General features: G+C 37.6%; 1 protein-coding gene across 8 annotated transcripts; it reads left to right on the top strand.

The window, feature by feature from the left end:
• The first annotated feature begins 345 nt into the window (after window positions 1-345).
• Window positions 346-22,203, top strand: LOC102077352 (adhesion G-protein coupled receptor G1). 8 transcript variants are annotated; one of them, XM_019361091.2, is made up of 14 exons: window positions 346-621; window positions 1,956-2,001; window positions 2,444-2,532; window positions 2,874-2,925; window positions 9,691-9,778; window positions 9,989-10,117; window positions 11,172-11,321; window positions 11,514-11,568; window positions 11,649-11,740; window positions 12,399-12,517; window positions 16,139-16,419; window positions 20,661-20,754; window positions 21,453-21,781; window positions 21,868-22,203. In XM_019361091.2, exons 3-14 carry the CDS (start codon window positions 2,475-2,477, stop codon window positions 21,990-21,992), a joined length of 1,572 nt encoding a protein of 523 aa, XP_019216636.1. In that variant the 5' UTR covers window positions 346-621; window positions 1,956-2,001; window positions 2,444-2,474; the 3' UTR covers window positions 21,993-22,203. The 8 variants fall into 8 exon arrangements, with proteins under 8 accessions (XP_019216636.1, XP_025763887.1, XP_019216635.1 ...); XM_025908102.1 differs by having other exon boundaries at window positions 2,255-2,532; XM_019361090.2 differs by having other exon boundaries at window positions 346-1,798.
• The last annotated feature ends 288 nt before the right edge of the window (window positions 22,204-22,491 follow it).

Below are 22,491 nucleotides of genomic sequence, written 5' to 3'. Positions count from 1 at the left end.
AAACCTGAGCTAGTGAACTAATATTAATATTAATATAGATCTGGAAAAAAAGCGTATAATAGATCCATTGAAATGAACTGGTGTGGTCCTCGGAGACTCATTTTTTATTATTACAGCATTTAATGCACCATTTATAATCTAATATCACCAATATAATCTAAATGTAATGTGCATTTTAATACGTCACAAAGGTAAATGTAGTTAATTAGAGCAACAAAACTATTATATGAATCATAAAATGATTCCCTCATATGCAACATCGAATTTTCTAGAGATCCGTGAAGGTAGCATATTAGTTACTAGCGGTGTGTGTGTTGAGATTGAGAAGGAGAGAACGTGGCGGAGAGACACGAGTGTTAGTTCAGCACGTGCAAGACACTTGGTTTTGTTTAGTGTGTGACGAGACGTTAACAGTGTGGGGTGACATTCCCGAGACTTGCACCACGTGTAGAACTGTGTTTTCAGCTGCAACTGCTGAGGTTAAAGGTTAGTCGCGACTACTCGTCTGATCAACGGAGGCTGCTGTTATGGACCATCGGAGAGCTGTAAAGTGACTTGCTGACGCACTGTAGCAGAGACAGCGCGGTGTCCTCAGGAGGAACTGGATTCAGTGTGGGACTGGTGAGCAGCCACCGACAGAGCCACTGAACTATAAGTCGGACTTTTTGTGTGTTTATCTACCAAAAACTGATTTCCAGTGTTTCCATTTTTATGTGCAGTGTCTTTACTTATATTGGTCAACAGACCTTAGCAAACAAGATTTACAAAGGGGTTATGCATAAAATTTAAAAATTAACAGTTATGACTTTATATCTTTATGACTCTGTTACTGTACATACATAACCAGTCCAGTCCTTTTTGGCCCCTTAAAATGTCTTTTTAGAACTCTTGCTATATTTGTTGCAATTTCTGCTGTCCTCTTGGCCACATTACTCTTAAAAAGCCATTTTTTAATGTCAATGAGATTTTTTAACAGGATAGTAAAGGATACATAAAAGTCACTTTGCCAAAAACTGATTGTGGCTTCTACCTTGTGATAAGAATGTTGTTTGTGGCTCAAGATGACTTGATATCATTCATGAGGGATACATTTGACACGTTTCACATAGTATAGGCCAACAAGTTTTTTTTATAGCAGTGTAAATATGGGGAGTCGCTTCTTGGCAAATACCGGAAATCAGTTTTTGACAGGCAATCACATTTTGGCACAACATCACCAATAGGTGATAACCTGATTTTGTGTTGCTTAATATCATTTCAAACGGTATTATTTAATTTAAAAAGCATATTTCATTTGCTGAAGGAACTGTGATATCATTTGAATTTTAAAAAATGTGTGTTTTTGTAGATTTTTATCCTGCACCTAACTACAGTAAATGTTCTGTTCTTGTGCTTAAGTTGTCTGGGGTCCATTCTTTCATTAGTGTTTACGTGTAACCTGCAGGCAAGGGGTTTACGGTTAGTTTCCCTGATTCCTGTCCATACCAAAACCATTGTGGAATCTGTTCTAATAACGAACCCAACACCCAACATAGTGGGTCTAAACTGATGTAGGAGGGTTTAGACTCAGTATAACAGGTGGAGTGCTACACTTTTCAACACATCTGTTGAAGTTCTTAGACCTCAAAAAATAATTTTGAATAATTTGTGCATGTCTTTATGAAGGTGTCTGACACATCTTCTTGTGGATCTGGTTACCCACTAGCAGAGAATGCACAGAAAACTTTCCTTACCATTACTTAGAATGATAAACCTGTAATACCACAAGTTCATCACACCAAACCTCATTAGATCTAAGGTAAGCTTATTATTGGAATAATTTTTGGAATAACACATTAGCTATTCTGATTAGAAATGAAATAGAGGAAAGAAGAAATACTGGAGTCCAGTTACCTTCAAAGACTTTATTTTCAAAGATTTGCATTTTATTTTACTATGTGTGCTGCAACCTGTAGAACAACTGGTGTGGTGCAAGTTCCTGTTTCACTTCCTCAGCAAGTTGTAAGTATCAGTACTTCTTGACCACGGTCACTTGACCTTTTGTTTTCTTCTGCATACATAGGAAAACTATGTTTTAGAAAGGTCCTTCTCTAGATATCATCTAATGTCAGTCATTCAGTTACAGCACACAATTTGTATCTGTTTCTATTTTTTCATTTTTAAAAATACATACGATATTAGAACTGTCTTCACAGACAGACTGTTAAATGACTCTGTTTTTCTACACAGTTAATATTTCTGTGAAAATTTACAGCAAAAGCTTCAAAGTACTTGATCATTGTGATAGCACTGAAAGAAATTGCCTGATGTGAGTCATTTCCTCATCTGAGCTGTGAACCACAGGTCTGTTAAAGCATGTGATATATGTAGATGTGAAACTGCAATTTGATCTCATTCAGCAAACATCAACCAGGCAGAAAAATATCCTGTGGATCTCTTACAGCAAATCTGTGTCTGTTGATGAGTGAGACGCGATGTGGACTACACTTTTTATCACAACAACCCTCTGTTTTTCTGTGTCGCAAGCTGGTGGTGAGTAAACCTACCATGTTATCACTCTTATGTTGAAAGGAGTATGCTTGTGAGGTGAATAGCACACTAAATATCTCAAAGTAATTGAATCCTTGAGAAAAGTAAAATTACCCCAGCTTCTTTGTTACCAAAACCTAGTAAGGACTCTAAGTCAACAAGTTTCACAGAACTTCATACAGTTTCATCAAGTGTTGATCAAACACTTGTAAAAGAACATCTTGTCTCTCATGAGTTTCTAGAGTTAGATGCCACTTAGACATTTTATCAGCTTTAAGTCTTATTTAAATGTATTAATTACGCTAATTTTGATGTTTCCATTTCTCTGTGTTTCACTCTGACAGATTTTTGTGAAAATGTTCTAGATGAATGCCGAAAGCATGACTCATGGATTGGGTAATTCAACTTACTGTACATGTCACATTCCTGTTTTTGAAAAATTGTATAACCCTGATACATGAAATACTGTCAATACTTGCTAAAATATTTTCATCTCTACACTGTAAAATATAACTTGTTGTTTCAACTTAAAAATATGAGGTAAAGGGCTGCCTTAAAATTTTAAGTTAAGTCAAGAAATAGAGTTTGTTCTTATAACACAACCAATTGTTATCTTAATGAAAAATCACATGTTGTCTAAACTTTCATCTTAGTTTAGTTGACTGAGATTTGTTAGTCAGTTCAACTCCTTTAATTGTCATTTTTACTTGGGAAAACCCTTTCAGCTAAATTAAAATAATCTATTGTTTAAACTCTTGTCCTAGTTCAGTTGACTTGGGTTTTTTAGTTAATTCAAATACTTTAGTAGTTCTTTTAACTTAGGAATCTATTTTAGCTTAACTAACATAATCTGTTAGCTAAGTTGATTTAAGTTTATTAATTAACTGAGCTCCTTAAGGTAGCTGAGTGAACTTGTAAATCATTTTCATTTTAATTATCAGAGTTGATTGACTGGATGTAAAGAAAAATGTGTATTAAACATCTTAAGTTTTGTTTTGTTTTTTTTAGCTTTCTAACATCCATTTCAGCAAAACTACCTGTTAGGTTCATCTTAGAGCTCAGGTCTAAATACCTACATTCCTTTAAATTAATTTTCTGTTGTTTACAGAAAAAAAAATAAAACCCCACAGATTCCATTAAAGTCTATCTGATCATTTCATACAGAAAGTTTGTTTTAAGAACATGACAAGACAATTACTCATGAGCACCCAACATTCACCATTTATTGTGCCATCTTAGTCATCTGAGAAACAGAAAAATCAGTGACGTAGCTCATCAGGCTCACAATCCATCAAAACTCAAAGGCTGCTCCCTGTGAAACAATAAATTTGAACTTGGTCTTGAGCCCAGTTTGGGTGAAGATTAAATTCTGACCAATACTCTAGGAGCAGTAGTGATTCTTGTGAAGTAACAACATAAAGTCTGCATTAATGTAATGTATCAACGGAACACTTGCTATTTTAGAAAAGTTATTCTTTACATTTACAAAATTTTTAAACTTCATTGTGCTCAGTCACACCTGTTAGCATAAAACTTGAAATATTAAAATAGTACAAAACCTTTGATAAGTGACAGTAAAGATCAGTTTATAACAACTAAGACATCAAACTCTTGTATTTGTCTTCGTTTACAATTGCAACAAATTCCACAGAACCAATATCTCTGAAAATGAGTGCATGCTTCTGAAACATTTGATAATATGAATATTTCAGAAACATCAGTTTGAGTCTGCTCAATTGCAAAACAAAGGAAAAACTACTGACTTGCATGAGATAAGCATCTGCAAAGTCCAGCATATTGTTGTTCACATAAGTTTCTTAAACCATGAACAAATGAGTAATTGTCTAATCTGGAATGTAAAGTGTAGTCATTTAGTGACATACAAAAGTGAGAATGAGAACTTGCAAAAATAAAAAAACAAACAGTAAAATAAAAACTGTCCTTAACACTAAGGAGCATACAATTACAGTTCTGCATGGCTTTCTGCAAGAGTCTGTTTCTTAGACCATGCACTAGTGAGATGCACTGCCTTCCACCAATGTTCATTAGGATGTTCTGAATGACTTCAAAGATGTCCTTAAGTTCCTTTGGATAGTCTATGTTGAGGGCAAAAAGAAGGCCCATCAGCATGGAAATGGCACTTGAGACATCCCTCAGATTAGACAGGATTACTGCCGCCTCAAGGACAACCAACACATCGATGATGTCTTCTTCTTTCACCATCGCAATGCCAACTTTCGTCCTCTTAGAAAACGTGTCTTCAATACCTGTCGGCTATAAAAGGGTTCAAAGACAAAAAAAAAAAAAAAAAATTACACAATTACAATTACACAATATCCCTTGTGCTTAACAATTCATGTCTTTCCAAAGAAGAGCCATACTGATGCTTTGGATGATGGTGATTGGCTTTGGGTAACACTTATTAGTTGTTAAAGTTTTTTCAGAATGAGATATGCACCCCCATGTTACAAATCCATTTCTTGCTTTAAACAAAGACCATGTTCATAAATAACTGAGCATGTCTTCAATTGCAGAATTCAAACAAAATTTTCAATTTAAATGGTAAATGGCCTGTATTTGTATAGCGCTTTACTAGTCCCCTAAGGACTCCAAAGCGCTTTACACATTCAGTCATTCACACACATGGGTGGATGACTGAATCGTGGCTGAAGAGTTGACAGTTCGTCTTATAATTGGAAGGTTGCCGGTTCGAGCCCCGGCTCTGACAGTTTCAGTCGTTGTGTCCTTGGGCAAGACACTTCACCTGTTGCCTACTGGTGGTGGTCAGAGGGCCCGGTGGTGCCAGTGTCCGGCAGCCTCGCCTCTGTCAGTGCGCCCCAGGGCGGCTGTGGCTACAATGTAGCTTGCCATCACCAGTGTGTGAATTTAAATCTACTTATGCTAAATATTGGCTGTGCTCTAAACCAAATCTGGCTGAGAATACATGAAATGTGCAAACTGCAGCTACACTACAGGATCAGATTGTGGCTCCATAGACAATGCTTCTTTAATCAGTTTATTGATTAAAGTTTATTTTTCCCCCTATATTAACAGCATGAAAAAAGAGCATATAGACATGGCTGAACAGGTTGCATAATTGGCACTGAATATCAACATCCACCTTTACCCAGCTGCCCAATGACTCTCGGCCAGTAACCTTTAATTGCTTACCCAGTCTACACAGTCTCTTTTCCAGGGTCCAGGACATTTCACCAAAGTATTGCCCCCCACAGCTGTAGCAGCCACTGCAGCCCCTTAAATATCCTAATATCTCTGCCATTACAATATACAATGTGAGAAATCAAACGTAAAGCTGAAGTGAACAGTACAGCAGCGAAATGTCAAAGACCCTGGTGAAGACATGAATAAACACAAGACACTAATAATATCAATGCTAGCTTGCCAGTTAGTTTCTCTGAAACCCAGACCAAATCCAGTGTCAAAGATCTTGTAATAATACATTTGGTGAGGAAAAAGTACACATGTACTTTTTAATTTAAAATCCACTGTGGTGCTGTCATTATTAAATTTACTAAAAGAAACAATGCTAACCTTCACAGTCTTGAAAGTGTGTGAGGGATCTTCCTTTAGAAAATGAGGTCCTCTGTCCTCTTCCTTTTTGTAGGGCTCTGGTCAAAGAAGTCAAAAAGAAAACAAAAACACTTTTTAAACAGTGTTTATGAAGCATGTAGACAGCTCCAAATTCACAGCTTTTTGATACATAATTCCATCAATATATGATTATCATTGGAGATTTTGAATCAGGCTTATCAGGACATTCAAGTAGAATATGATATCCAACCTACTACCAATATACATAGATTCTGTAAAAGTTACCACACTAAATGTCCAGTTGTGAAATATGATGACAGACTTTACTTATCAGCTTTCTTTCAATGAGTTCATCAGTTGAACTGGATAACCTAAAACTTAAACAAAGGATTAGATTTCGCAGTTGAACACTTACATCATCATTGAAGCATCTTATGAGCCTAGTTAGCCCTCCTATGCCGCTCTTGATTTTGTACAGCTCCACGAACCTCTCCACAATGGTCAAGCACAGCAAAAAGGAACCCTTTCAGGTCAACAGATGTAAGACGGGCAAATTCTGCTTCAACCTGAGCAATAGAAGAAGAGGGGTGGAGAGTACAGACAGAATAAAAAAAAGATTCTTTGAGACCCAAATTTAAGCAAACAGTCATCTGAGGCCCATTAGAGAAAACACAAACACACAAAAGCAAACAAACAAAAAGATGCACTTTACCTGCCGTTCAGCAAACAAGGAAGTTCAGAGAACAATAAGCTCTGTCTTGAAATCTTTTAAAGTAGAATGATTGTGAAAATGACTTATGTGATGTAAAACTTTAGTAAACATGCGATTAAAAGAACACTAAAAGGACAAGTAACAGTTTCCTTATTCCTCAGATGTTTACCTTGATGAGCAATACTGTTTTAGTCCAACTGCCTCATTAAAGTTACACAACAGGCTTTTTACATTAAAGCCAGCAAGTCCATTACATACTCCCTTTTTAGATCTGAAATACTGTGCACATTCTGTGTATATGTAGTGGACAGCAATTTACCCAAAAGAGTGCAAAGTTTGCAAGTCCACCTCATTTAAATGACAAAGACAGATGTGATCATCTAGACCTGTGAAAATAAATTAATGACAAACTTGCAGTTATGGATGTTATTACAACCACAAGAACCTAAACAGTCTGCTCCATTGCTTTTGTTAATGAATCACTTGTTGGTAACAGGTCTGAATATTTAGTTTATGCCACCTGCATGTGATCATCAATAGTGCCATATTACTTCTTAAGAAGTACCCTGACACTACAATCTTTATATCATTTGTTCTACAGAGCTATTAAGTTACAATATAATCTGTGGTGTTTCCAGTATGACAAAATGCACAAATTGTAACTTACCATTTGACTCCACTGACAAAAATAAATCCCCAGCATCAAGTTTGGCTTCACAGACCTAAAATAAGTAAAATAAAAATATATGTTATAATTATATTGTTTTCGCCATTTATTCATGTTTGCTAATTTTCTGACATATAAACAATGTTAGTTTTGTTACAATACAGAGAATGCAGTTTAATTAAAAGGTAAATTATGCAAAAAAAAAAAAAAAACTTCTGCAGTATACCATGCCAAAAATCAGTGTCTCTGATGCCAATTATTTTATCACTACAGCTCTTTTAGTATGGAAACTCACACAATCTAGTCATACTGATCACAAGAGTTCAAAAATAAGTCAAAATAGTGAACTGTTGTTAAGCATAAAGCATTTCAGGGTAACAAATAACAGCACAATAGAATTAAAGCAAAAAATAAACACACTGGAGGACTATCTGATAAAAACTAATATAATGCTGGTTTGTAGACCATATTTTGTCTCAGTCCTCAGTGCACTCTTGCAGCTTAGCATGCAGCAGTTAATAACAACTTAAGTAATTATATAGGGGTAAACAGATGACAACAAGCATCGGAGTCCTGCCAAAAAGTTCTTTTTGAACCCAGTCAGTTATTGGAAATATTGCCAAAATGAACTTCCACCAAAATACAACAGCCTGTGAACTTGAAAGAAATTTACAAGTACAGAGACAATATGAAATAAGCTTTATTAATTAGCTGAGTTAGCTTGCTAATATCGCAACAGTGGTTGAGTGCACAACCTTAAAGCTAGCGGCACAATACTTGTGATTTGGTCAGTGCCACATTAAACCCATAAAAAAGGCCATATGTCAGTTTATTAGGTCAAGTTTGGTCATGACATACAAGCTGGACCTTGTCGGCTAAAGTTACATTAGCTAAAGCAAACATTTCGGTAAAAGAGAAAAACACACATCATGCCATAAATTCAAAACATGTTCCAACTTTTGTAGCTCTCTTTCCTTATAGTTATAACCAATGTTACTCACCTTGAAAGCATATTCCAAAGAAGACGATTAGAAAACGTCCAAGTAAAGTGAGCATGTCGTTAACCGCCAATTCCTCATGATGCACCTCGGTAGCAGTCACGTGAGGCAGTTTTGAATCCTGCTGTGCTCAGCTTACCCACATTGTCAAGTTCACATAAGTTGCTGATTTAGCTGGACATGAGTTTTCAAGTTAGCTTTTTTTGGTGTAATTGGGACGTTTTTAACTTGTAATTCTATGTTATAACAACAACTTCAGTCATCTATCGTCAAACTGATATAGAATAATATGTTGAAATAACAAACATCTAGAATTACATTTTACAGTGTACAGTAGTAGTACTCATTAGCGTGTTAGTGTACAGCCTCTCACAAATTAATCACAAATTGATACTTGAATGCTGAGAGCAAGACCAGTCTTACTTGAGAGGACAATGGAGGATTGATTCACAGTTCAAATACATTAACTAGAAGAACACAGTGTAACACTTTGGAGTAACCATAATTTTGTATTATTGTGTAAGTGTATTGTGTAAGCTGGTGTTTGTTAAACTTGTTACATACTTAATGATTCATCTAGAAACACTATTTGGATGACAATGATAAAGTTTTAGCTGGTATTTATATTTCTTGATTTAAAGAGCTCAGACATAGGCAGAAGTGGTGGAGATTACGTAAATCATAAGACTGCGTGTCCTCTTTCTCTCACTGTTCAAGTTAAAATAATCCAGTTTACTTTGAAAACTAACCCTTAAGGTTAGACAGTGCATTGAAATGTGATGCTGAGGGCTCATGGCGAAAAGTCTATGTAAAACAAGATTTTATAAACATTGATGCCAAAGATAACAGTGTCACATTCTGAGATGCCAAAAAGAATTGACAAAGCTGTAGAATTTGATACTATGATAATATGGACATTATTATTTAATTATCGTCAGAGATTTTCACAGCTCAGTGTTATTTTGTGCAAATTGAAAAGCACTGAAGGGTGCTTAAACCAAATACAACAGAATTTATTTCTGTTCACCTCAAATTCTTGTAGTTTCATTTTTTCTCCTTTAAATGTATAGCTATGAACAAATTAAGTAATCAAATCAGACAGAAATGCCCACTATGAAATAATTAATTCGTCTTACTTCTGATCTCTTTCCATGAGTTTGTTATTTTCATCCTCAGTTATATCCCTGTTTGCATGTTTATATTTCTGAACTGTGTTAAATATCTGTTGGTAGTTGTTATGAAGATCGAATTATGACCTGCAAACCAAGAGGCCGCATCATGACGGGCATTAAACAACTCAAAGTAGACTCGCGTCAAGAGGTGAGGTCATTTGGGGCTGAAGTGCTTGTTAGAAGTGAAATAAGTACATTTTTATGTTTCTGTATTGTTGTGTTTTCTCAATTTTTCTGTACAACCAATAGATTATTTTATTTTGCTTTTTAGAAGTAAAAATGTTTTTTTGTATTAACGAATTCTAATATCCAACTACATCAGATTATTTAAAGTTATGTTTTCATGTATGCTTTTTAGGTTGATGTGAGTCCTACATTTGAACATAGAGTTCACATCCCATCATCAGCTCTCCAGAGAAGCAGAGGAAATGTGCCTGAGGTGGAGGTCCAGGTGGTGGCCTCTGTAATTAACAGCAGTTATTTTAAGGTCAGTAATGCTAAAGGCAACAGAAAACAAACCTTAATTATTTCATACGCAGAAAGTTGCTCTTTTTCTAATGCAGATGTGCATTGCATTCCACGAGCAGAGTATCTTCAGTCAGCTGTTGCTTATTATGAAAAATGATTAAAAGTTGCTCCTTTAATAAAGAGTTGTTTTCACTAAGGGCCACAATGAGAAATGTTTGCTTTAATTTAATCAAAAATATTTCTCTTATATTATATATTCCTCAATCAGTCAACAAACAAGTTTATCAGACTTTAAAATGTTTATTTCAGCCAAGTAATGCATTCTGACTACAGTTCTATAAAAAGTCTACAGTACAGCCAACTCACAGCAACATGCTTCACAAGCATTATTATGTCAGTTTCTGGAGCGTTTAGTTTTGTTCTTTCGCAGATGTCTGCTAATCTTACAGAGCCTGTTTCACAGGCCTGAACATAGAAATGAAATGTGCCTTTAACTTATAACCTTATACAGACAATTCAGCCTCAAAAATCCTTGTGTGACTGAATGAAAACAATTCTGCAAAGAAGACTGGGACAAATTCCTCCACAGTCATGTAAAAAAATGTTGACAGTTATTGCAAATGCTTGATTGCAGTTTCTGCTGCAGCCAAGCATTAAGGATGGTACAACCAGTTATGAGGTTAAGAGGGCATTGATTTTTCACCTAGGGCAGGTAGGTTTGGATAGCAAACCTGCTTTAATAAATGGAGTCAACTTTTAAGAACTGAATGTTGTGTTTTCTTTGGCTATCTTTAACTAATATTACAATTTGTTTAATGGTCTGAAACATGTAAGTGCGAGAAATATACAAGAAATCTTCAAAATGCAAATACTTTTTCATAACCCCCTACTTGTGGCTGTACATACTGTAGCTACAACCAACCAACATTAAAAAAAATATCTTAAGTGATGTGGAAATGTAACTACAAGTCCTCTGCCAGGATTAAAGGCTAGATTCATTTTTGAGATTTGAGATAATTTTTTTCAAATTAATCTCACCTTAACATAACTGCTATGTGCCGTCCTTCTTTCAGCTGAGTCCTCCCCCAAGAAATAGGATACAACAAATTTACCGCAGAAATGGCAAAGTGTTTAGGGACTCAGTCGTATGTGTGCGGGCAGGAAACCGTGCAGTCGAGAATCTCTCACAACCCATCACGTTAAGCTTCAAACACAACAAAGAGGTAAAAAGACAAAATTGTTGGACTAACATCTTAAATAGAAAATGTAACAACCTGTTACAGTAACAGATGGAAATTAGCCCTTGGCTATAATCTGGTATGTTTACATTCATGTAATTTTTTTTTACATGTATGTTCATTAACATGCACTGTCCTAAATAAAATAAATCTGTTTACCTTTCATTTTGATTCCAGGTTGAAAGTGGAACTTGCGTATTTTGGCAGGAAACATCAGCAGAGGATGGAACAGGTACTATTGGAGATGTCAACCTTCAGTATGTTTGTTTCTAAATGAAAATGACTCAGTTACTCAGAATGTTTTCTTTACAGGTTACTGGAGCGGTCAAGGCTGTGAAACAAATTACACGGCACATGAATTTATTTGCAGCTGCAACCATCTGAGCTTCTTTGCTGTGCTTGTGGTAAACTGAAAATCTCTTCCTACATATTATAAAATCCTTTGGCAAACACCATGTTTAATCTAATTATTGTTTAACAACTGTTACTGATGATAAACAATTTAAATTGAGAGGCTGTCTCAAATGTATACTTTATATGGTGATGTTTTTTATTCCAGTCATTCCACAACCAAATGACCAGAGCTGAAATGTCAGCAATACACTCAAAGATAATAATTATGATATTTAAATTATAATTATAATTTCATTGTACCCATAATTTTATTGTGCATGTACAATGACAATAAAGGGATATTCTATTCTATAAGCAAACTAGTGTATTACACATAGACTGTATAAAAGATCGCAGGAGCCATCATGGCATCAAGTCACAATTTAAGGCTACGGGTTCATATGTCAGCACACCTGTCGCTCTAATTTTAAGCTTTGCCAGCACATGGATCACTTATAAAATAATTCACTCATCATATAATTGTCATGAAAGGTGAACCAACCGATACAGTCCCAACCATTTATTGCACCAACATGTAAACATCTCGCCATTTTAACATGGAGATGAGGAAATTTAGGGATTCACCAATTAACAAATTTTGGGCTATTACAAAAACAAATGTATTATGTAAAATACATTTCAAAACAACTTCATCTTTTTATGTTGCAGAATCCAGGAATATCGGTGACAAAAGCTGATGCCGACAAGCTAAGCTACATCACTTACATTGGATCAGGACTCTCCGCCCCCTTCGCACTGATCAGTTTGTTCATCTATATTTATCTACAGTGAGTAGATGTCATATTATTCACATTTAAAACTTTATTGTTTTCAGTTCCCAATTATGATAAAATAAGAAACTAGAGAAAATATACACTTTGCAAGTGACTGTATAAAAGCTATAGTCTAATATTCAGCATTCAATTTGTTAGTGACAGCTCAGTGATAACGTCTCTGACCACAACACCCACACATTAGTTTTTTTAAATGCTTATATGCTGCATGATCTAGAACGATGAGCTTATCATCATCTATATCAATGCAGCTGTCCTAATATTCACCCTTTTCAAGATGGTTTCAGCCTGTTCTAGTGATATGACAAAATGATTCTGAGAAGGGTTCACTAGTATGAAAAATCATTTTTTTCCTTATTAGAAATTCCCATTCCTCCATTGCTTCCTCACTTCTCCACAGCTGGTGTTAGCAGCAGCACCAGCAACCTGTGAGGATTAGTTACTATTTGTTGCTGGTTCACAGTCAGGCAACCCTGACGGCTTACATGTCGTTACTTTGACACTGTTACGGCCGAGAGAGCCAGGCTGTGTGTGAGGACTCAAATGCAGACACAGAGGGAGGCAAAACGGGCGTGAACACAGTGCTTTATTTACAGTGCCTAGTTAAATTACAAACCAGGAAACTATGAAGGCTATGAACTGAGAATGCTATAAACTGTGAACTGTGAAAGCTATGAACTGAGAAGTATGAGGCCAAACTATGAACATGAAACTCAGACTGAGTGCTATGACTAGATGCAAGATTTCATAGACGGGTCCTGGGGAGGGAAAAAGGGGGCAGGTACACAGTCAGCATTGCAGGTGAAAGTGTCATGCGAGGAGGGGGTGTCCAGGGTGGTCCGGGTGAGAAGTGTCCAGAGAGGGTCCAGGGCAGGGAGGCAGGCAGGTGAAGTCTTACGATGAAAAGGGAGCAACCTGATAACAGAGAACCAGCATCCAGACAGAGATGCGTGTAGTTCAGCTTGTGAAGCATGATGGCCAGGTGGGTCGTGAGCTAGCAGTAGATCTGGCAGAGGTCTGTTGTGAGCGCTGGTCTTATATGCTGGTGACTTGATTGGAATCAGGTGTAAAGGCTGATTGGAGTCTCCGCCTGAAGGTGGAGCCCAGCAGAGTGGAAAAGCCCCGCACTCACCCGGACCATGACAGACACATTTTGCTGCATTTATGTTTAGTTTATTTTGTATTGTTTCCTCTCAATTTTCCAGCTCCACCTTTTCACCACTTCTTCCACACTAAACCTTTCCCACAAGGTGCGTGAGAAGGTAGGGGAGGAGCCGGTCGCATTAAGAAATTTGATTGGGCAATCCAGTGCCAGTATTTAACCCTAGAACACTATCGTAGTAGCACAATCACTAATGCCGGGTGATTTTTACCCGATATAATATGACCAAAAAGAAGTACTTGTCATCAAAATATGACAACACAGGACAAATTAGAGTGGTCTTCTTTTATTTTCAACTGTGCCGTGCCTAACAAAATGGAAAAAAAGTGTCATGGGGGGACCCTAAAACAATGCTCCAAAATTACAGAAAAATTAGGAATTCAAGAACAAAAATTCCTAAACAAAAAAATAATGACACTGGAAAGCTGGTCTTTGGTCCACCCAATCTTGGGACATTTGAGACTTCCCTGGTGAAGGCACACTCTCCTCGACACGCTAACAGCGGCAGGAGAGAGAAATCATGTAAATGTATTTGCTCGGGTGAAAATCACCCAGCGATAGTGTTCTAGGGTTAAAAAATGAACAAATAGGCTGCTGTCAGTGCTTGGACACCTGTCGCGCCAAGGGAGTTATCTCAGACAGCATTTGCTTACCCTGCGCTCACTGCGGAGGAGAAACAAATTCTGTCTGGGAAAACTAGCTTGGCATGACACCAGGTGCACAGTGGCCCTTCAGGCAAAGACAAACAAAGGGAACTCATACAGTTAATATACATACATTTAATAAAATGTAATGGAGTAGCATCATTGTGCAAGTATTTCACATTTTTTCACAATATTAGTTTTGGCTATGATATTATACAGAAAACAACTTATTGCAGGAAGAAGAGGAGTGGGAAAAGGTGGTGGTAGTAGAGGGTGGGGCGAGGCAGTATATATTGAGGTTCAGTAAACTGTTTTTGACACTCTTTCTCAGGGGCAACAGGTCAAAAGTGAGATCCAAGATTATTTACTCAACCCTGCTGAGTTGAGTAAGTCTTGTAGAGAGGCCATAATTCCTGTTGCACACTGTGATACAGAACATTCTGTAAAAAGTCGTGAGCTGTTTTCGACTCAGTTTGTTCTTCCTAAGTACTCTGATGAAATGAAACCATAGCTGTACTGCTAACTGCAGACTCTTCTTTAAATTGCAACGATTAAAGTCTCACAAGGAGGAATTTAGATCCTTGTGAGCAAACAGAGTCCAGTTTGTGCATTAGGTCAGTGATTATCTGAGGAGTAGCTGACATGTTGACTTGTGGATGATTAAACACTGCTGTATAAAACAACAGTTTAAATTTGTTTTGTAAATAGAATACATGGAGTGAATTTATCCACAGTTCCACTTCAGCAGTACATATCCTGATGTTCGCAGTATTACACCGCTTCCATTTACATAAACAGCTGGTATCTGTAGAGTTCTGTAGGGAAAGAAGAAACTCCTGACTCAGACTAATTCCTATGTGCACTGTGTGTATCCACAGCAGCCTAATTACATAAAATAAAATAGAGTGCACTCATATTCTGCATCACCAAAGCACTGGATAATACCCTGTAATACACTGACAAAATATATCTGAGTGTGGTTTGTGGCAAAAACCTCTAAGGACACAAATACTGTGAGAGCCTACTGTGCTGTTTATGAACTAAAGGGTCGAACTTTTGCTATAGATGTATTTGCTAACTTTTGTCAGGGTGGCCTATATAAGGAAACGTTCCTCTTCCTCTAACAGTTGTCTCTGCAAAGAACGATGAGCGTGTGAGGTTGCAGAGATTGCGTCACAAAAGCTCAGTTGCTGCTTACATTTTGGGAACTATTTTTTTAACATGTTGATACTGGTATAAACAAAATGTAGCCACTTCCCCAGAGACATCTTCTGTCAAGTAGCCTCAAAGAAGCACTGCTACCAGGGCCTGGAAATGCCATAAAACCTCCCAAAACATTCAAAACAATAAACAAAATCCATAATATTAATGGTAAAAAAAAATGTGATTGTGATTGAAATTTGTAAAGTAATTCATTAAAGAAATGTCGTGCACATTAATATATCTGTCTGAGAATGATTCTGTCATGTTTGTTGTTGTAATTTGTTTGCTATGTCCTGTTCAATGAATTTGTTGATTTTCCCATTTCAGTGTTCGACCCATATTCTGTTACATTTCTAACATTATATTATGCAAATGAAGCGACTGCCACTCAAAGTGTGCTATTAAGTCAACTTTGTGCTCACTGGCCGGTTACATCTAGTTAAGAGATCATTAGAGAAGTGAGGCTACAGCCTCATGGCCTTTCTTACATATAGTTTTATCTGCTGCATTATTGTGGAGTTACCATGATCTAACATCTAAAAAGGCAAAATAATGCCCACTATCTCCACAGTTGTCAACAAGAGAATAATTCTGTTTCTGTTTTAGTCGGCGGCATCCTGAGAAATCCATAAGTCTGCACATGCAGCTAACAGTGGCGATGTTCTGCCTCCATCTCACCTTCCTGCTGTCCAGTCTCCTGGTCCAACTACTGAAGGAAAAAGAGGACAGCTCATCTTGCCTGGTACTGGGTCTGGTTTTACACTGGTCCCTGCTGGCCACCCTGACCTGGAGTGCTCTGGAGGGGTTCCACCTCTACCTTCTGCTCATCCGGGTCTTTAATATCTATGTGAGGAGGTACCTGCTCAAACTCAGCCTGATTGGATGGGGTGAGTGTCATTTAGGTGGGACGCTGCTCTGCAATACACTGTCACAAATCTTTAAATGAAAGTGTATTGTGCAGAAGTGCTACATCACAATAAAGGGTTTAAGGTCAAGTAAAGTCGCTTCATTTGCATAACGTATTTAAGCACAACAGACTGACCAAACACTAAGGCAAATAGTGTTTGCCTTGCCTTAAACCCCCCAAAATATGACTATCCAGAGTTGGGACCAGGAAGCAGAGTTGCAGTCTTACACGCCTCTCTGCAGCTTCTCTCCTCCTGCTACCCCCCCAAAAACCCATCTCCATTGAGACTGTGTCAGCTCCCAAAAAGACAAAAAACAAACTAAAAACCAGCAATAAACAACTTAAACATAAAAAATCACAAAGAAAGAACAATACAGTATCCACATCTGAACCAAAGAGTAAAACAGTGAAATGTGGATTATTAAATATTAGGTCTCTCTCCTCCAAGTCTCTGTTAGTACATGACTTAATAATTGATCAACAAATCGATTTACTCTGCCTTACAGAAACCTGGTTGCAGCAGGATGAGTATGTTAGTTTAAATGAATCAACACCCCCGAGTCATTCTAACTACCAGAAATCCCGAAGCACAGGCCGAGGGGCGGTGTGGCAGCAATTTTTCACACCAGCCTATTAATTAACGAAAGACCAAGACAGACTTTTAATTCATTTGAAAGCCTGATGCTTAGCCTCGTCCACCCCAGCTGTAAAACTCAGAAACCAGTCTTACTTGTTATCATCTATCGTCCACCTGGGCCTTACACAGAGTTTCTCTCTGATTTCTCAGACTTTTTATCTGATTTAGTGCTCAGCTCAGATAAAATAATTATTGTGGGTGATTTTAACATCCATGTAGATGCTAAAAATGACAGCCTCAACATCGCATTTAATCTGTTACTAGACTCAATTGGCTTCTCTCAAAATGTAAAAGAACCCACCCACCACTTTAATCACACTCTAGATCTTGTTTTAACATATGGCATTGAAACTGAATATTTAACAGTGTTTCCTGAAAACCCTCTGCTGTCTGATCATTTCCTGATAACATTTACATTTACAATAATTGATTACACAGCAGTGGAGAGTAGACTTTATCAAAGTAGATGTCTTTCTGAAAGTGCTGTAACTAAGTTTAAGAATATAATCCACCCACTGTTATCATCTTCAATGCCCTGTACCAACATAGAGCAGAGCAGCTATCTGAACGCTACTCCAACAGAGGTCGATTATCTTGTTAATAATTTTACCTCCTCACTACGTACGACTCTGGATACTGTAGCTCCTGTGAAAACTAAGGCCTCAAATCCAAAGTCCCTGACTCCGTGGTATAATTCTCAAACACGTAGCCTAAAGCAGATAACTCGTAAGCTGGAGAGGAAATGGCGTGTCACAAATTTAGAGGATCATCATTTAGCCTGGAGAAATAGTTTGCTGCTTTATAAGAAAGCCCTCCGCAAAGCCAGAACATCTTACTATTCGTCACTGATTGAAGAAAATAAGAACAACCCCAGGTTTCTCTTCAGCACTGTAGCCAGGCTGACAAAAAGTCAGAGCTCTACTGAGCCAACCATCCCTTTAACGTTAACTAGTAATGACTTCATGAACTTCTTCACAAATAAAATTTTTATCATTAGAGAAAAAATTACCAATAATCATCCCACAGATGTAATATTATCTACAGCTACTCTTAGTACCATCGATGTTAAGTTAGACTCTTTTTCTCCAATTGATCTTTCTGAGTTAACTTCAATAATTAATTCCTCCAAACCATCAACGTGTCTTTTAGACCCCATTCCTACAAAACTGCTCAAAGAAGTCCTGCCATTAATTAATTCTTCGATCTTAAATATGATCAACCTATCTCTAATAATCGGCTATGTACCACAGGCCTTCAAGCTGGCTGTAGTTAAACCTTTACTTAAAAAGCCATCTCTAGACCCAGCTGTCTTAGCTAATTATAGGCCAATCTCCAACCTTCCTTTCATATCAAAAATCCTTGAAAGAGTAGTTGTCAAACAGCTAACAGATCATCTGCAGAGGAATGGCTTATTTGAAGAGTTTCAGTCAGGTTTCAGAGCTCATCACAGCACAGAAACAGCTTTAGTGAAGGTTACAAATGATCTTCTTATGGCCTCTGACAGTGGACTCATCTCTGTGCTTGTCCTGCTAGACCTCAGTGCTGCGTTCGATACTGTTGACCATAATATCCTATTAGAGCGATTAGAACATGCTGTAGGTATTACAGGTACTGCACTGCAGTGGTTTGTATCATATCTATCTAATAGACTCCAGTTTGTACATGTAAATGGAGAGTCCTCTTCAGACACTAAGGTCAATTATGGTGTTCCACAGGGTTCAGTGCTAGGACCAATTCTATTTACATTATACATGCTTCCCCTAGGCAACATCATTAGAAGACATAGCATAAATTTTCACTGCTATGCAGATGACACGCAGCTCTATCTATCCATGAAGCCAGGTAACACACACCAATTAGTTAAACTGCAGGAATGTCTTAAAGACATAAAGACCTGGATGGCCGCTAACTTTCTGCTTCTTAATTCAGATAAAACTGAGGTTATTGTACTCGGCCCTGAAAATCTTAGAAATATGGTATCTAAGCAGATTCTTACTCTGGATGGCATTACCTTGGCCTCCAGTAACACTGTGAGAAACCTTGGAGTCATTTTTGACCAGGACATGTCCTTCAATGCACATATTAAACAAATATGTAAGACTGCTTTCTTCCATTTGCGCAACATCTCTAAAATTAGAAATATCCTGTCTCAGAGTGATGCTGAAAAACTAGTTCATGCATTTATTACTTCCAGGCTGGACTACTGTAATTCACTATTATCAGGAAGTCCTAAAAACTCGCTGAGAAGCCTTCAGCTAATCCAAAATGCTGCAGCAAGAGTACTGACAGGGACTAGAAAGAGAGAGCATATTTCTCCTGTTTTGGCTTCCCTTCATTGGCTTCCTGTTAAATCCAGAATTGATTTCAAAATCCTGCTCCTCACATACAAGGTCTTAAATAATCAGGCCCCATCTTATCTTAATGACCTTGTAGTACCATATCACCCTATTAGAGCACTTCGCTCTTGCACTGCAGGCCTACTTGTTGTTCCTAGAGTATTTAAAAGTAGAATGGGAGGCAGAGCCTTCAGTTTTCAGGCCCCTCTTCTGTGGAACCAACTTCCAGTTTGGATTCGGGAGACAGACACTATCTCTACTTTCAAGATTAGGCTTAAAACTTTCCTTTTTGCTAAAGCATATAGTTAGGGCTGGACCAGGTGACCCTGAATCCTCCCTTAGTTATGCTGCAATAGACGTAGGCTGCCGGGGATTCCCATGATGCATTGAGTTTTTCCCTTCCAGTCACCTTTCTCACTCACTATGTGCTAATAGACCTCTCTGCATCGAATCATATCTGTTATTAATCTCTGTCTCTCTTCCACAGCATGTCTTTCATCCTGTTTTCCTTCTTTCACCCCAACCGGTCGCAGCAGATGGCCGCCCCTCCCTGAGCCTGGTTCTGCCGGAGGTTTCTTCCTGTTAAAAGGGAGTTTTTCCTTCCCACTGTCGCCAAAGTGCTTGCTCATAGGGGGTCATATGATTGTTGGGTTTTTCTCTGTATTTATTATTGTGCTATCTACTGTACAATATAAAGCGCCTTGAGGCGACTTTTGTTGTGATTTGGCGCTATATAAATAAAATTGAATTGAATTGAATTGAAATAGGTACAAAACTACTTACAAAAATCATGAATCACGAAATTTCTTAAAATGTATTTTTAAAGTAATTAAATGACACGGTTATAAATTAGGCCTTAATTGAAAAGGCTGTCTAAGAGAGATGTGTTTTAAGTTCAGATAATAATACCGTGAAACAGACGATCTGATTTGGACGATCGTATATTGTTCAGCTTTAGTCATTCTAATTTATTCTGTTGTTTAGAATTAACAGCTGTTGGTAAGATTGCCTGGGAATTCAGCATGGGGCACAAAATTTTAAGGAGTCCGAAACTCAGAAATGAGCTCATTTCAGTGAACCTTGATTTACAGAGGTAGTTAGCTTAACAAAGATGGTTGAATATGTTCATGTTTAATGTACCATTCTGGACTCTAGCAGCAGCATTGAGAAGCAGTTACAGTGATAATAATGCCTCCGCTGTCCTAAAGAACATTCAGCTGACATTAATTCTGTCTTCCATGTTTTCAGGTTTTCCTACAGTGGTTGCAGCTGTTTGTGGGATTTCACGTGTTTATGGCAAATACACTCTGAATTACAGCAACAGCAATTTAACACAACACATGTAAGAACCTATCTTTGGTATCATTTTATATTAGAGTGAGCCAGGTGATAGGTTTGTAGCTTAAACCTATTCGCTGGAACGTTGAAAACAATGTAATTACACAGCAAAGCAAGACACGAGTAGGCAAGGTTCTTTATGTTTCTCGTGCACGGAAGAGAACTGGACAAACGCCGTTCCTTCGCTTGACCCCAGTTTCTCTCGTCCGCTCCCCCGTAACACTGCTCTTTTATTGAGGTTACATGAATATACATAGGTTCATTAACATAGGATGTATACATACACACAAAGAGTACCTTGCCTGTGCGTTGTGTAAGTGTGTGTGTGGGGGGGGGGGTCAAGATGTGACCCCATAAAGGACTTCCCTAAACCTGCTGGTCTGGAAGTTCAGCAGTTCATCTAAACAAAGGGCACTTAGACTTAAACAGATATACATGTGTTTGCTATACCATATGTAAAAGCAGATATAACCTCTCTCCTGACCTTAAGTTGTGTGTGCATGCCAGAGTGCTCTGGGAGGCACACAGAGTCTCCACAGACTATTAAGGATCAACCCTCTACCAACATGACATTGATTATACAACTCTAAGCATATATGAGTAGATATTTCTAAGCATAAATGACAATCAACAATACAAATCTAACCTCAGGAGATTTTATTTCTAAGCAAATTCATTTTTCATGTCTTTAATAATGAGCAGATGCTGGATGAGCAACGAGTCTGAACAAAAGCTCCTCATAGTCAGCTACATCACTACCGTGGCCTTTCCTTTCTTGGTGGTATTGTTCAATGCCTGCATGCTGGGGCTGGTGGTGTTTAAGATGTGGGATCTAAGAAGAGGTGATAGAAACTTTGGAAGCAGCAGTGACTGGAAGAAGATAAACAAAGAGAAAAGAAAGAGGTTATGGAAGGACTGTGTCACAGTGCTGGGCCTCAGCTGTGTGCTGGGGTTACCTTGGGGGTTAGCCAGCACTACATACGTTTCACTCCCTGGGATCTATGTATTCACCGTATTGAACTCCCTTCAAGGTTAGTATGTGATCTTCATGTCAAGGATGAACTGAACTTTGATCATTTACTAGAAGAACTGACAAACTATGTTTTTCTCTTCGCAGGTCTATTTATTTTCCTGTGGTCTGTGGCTTTGGCCTGGTCAAAGTCTCAAGCTGCAAATAACTCATCAACCAGAGACTCTTCCTCTCAGAAAATGGTGACTACTAGTTTCAACAGCGGATACTGAAAAGACAAATGTACTATCTATGACCTATATTAGGTGATAGGCTTCTATTGATATGTAGTTCAGTATAACTAATATATATATATAGAGAGAGGGGGAGTGAGAGATGTTTTATTTCTTCCTTTTTCTATGCAGAAAGTAAAAAAAAAAAAATACAGAGATTCTTGTGATTTCCTGTTTGAGATATGAACACGCAAACATCAATAAAAACCACTCGATAAAAAATGAGTAGCAGTTTTGAATTCTTTATACTTTCTGACAGGAGTAATACCAGTGTGGGCTTCTTCATGTTTTGATGTACATTTAGAGATGCTCTTCTGTATAACTTGGTTACAATGAGTGGCTCTTTGAGATGACATTGCCAAAACATCATACCTACCTACCCTACCTATACCTATTTATATTTAAGTTAATATTTTTAGCACTTTTCAGGTAAAAGGAGAAACTAACTAGAGTAATCTCTGAATGATTTATATTCACTAACAGTATTTTAAAATACATT

The sequence above is a fragment of the Oreochromis niloticus genome, linkage group LG1 (genome assembly GCF_001858045.2).
Source record: "Oreochromis niloticus isolate F11D_XX linkage group LG1, O_niloticus_UMD_NMBU, whole genome shotgun sequence".
Lineage (NCBI taxonomy): Eukaryota > Metazoa > Chordata > Actinopteri > Cichliformes > Cichlidae > Oreochromis > Oreochromis niloticus.
Note: the sequence above shows the minus strand (reverse complement) of the source record. Positions and strands in the feature narration are given on the sequence as shown.

Bases quoted from the DNA above. Each gene is read 5' to 3' on its own strand.
- LOC102077352 (XM_019361091.2), top strand. From the start codon at position 2,475: ATGTGGACTACACTTTTTATCACAACAACCCTCTGTTTTTCTGTGTCG. The intron at 2,926-9,690 runs GTAATTCAACTT...ATCTGTTGGTAG, and splicing joins AAGCATGACTCATGGATTGG to TTGTTATGAAGATCGAATTA. The intron at 11,741-12,398 runs GTAAACTGAAAA...TTTATGTTGCAG, and splicing joins GCTTCTTTGCTGTGCTTGTG to AATCCAGGAATATCGGTGAC.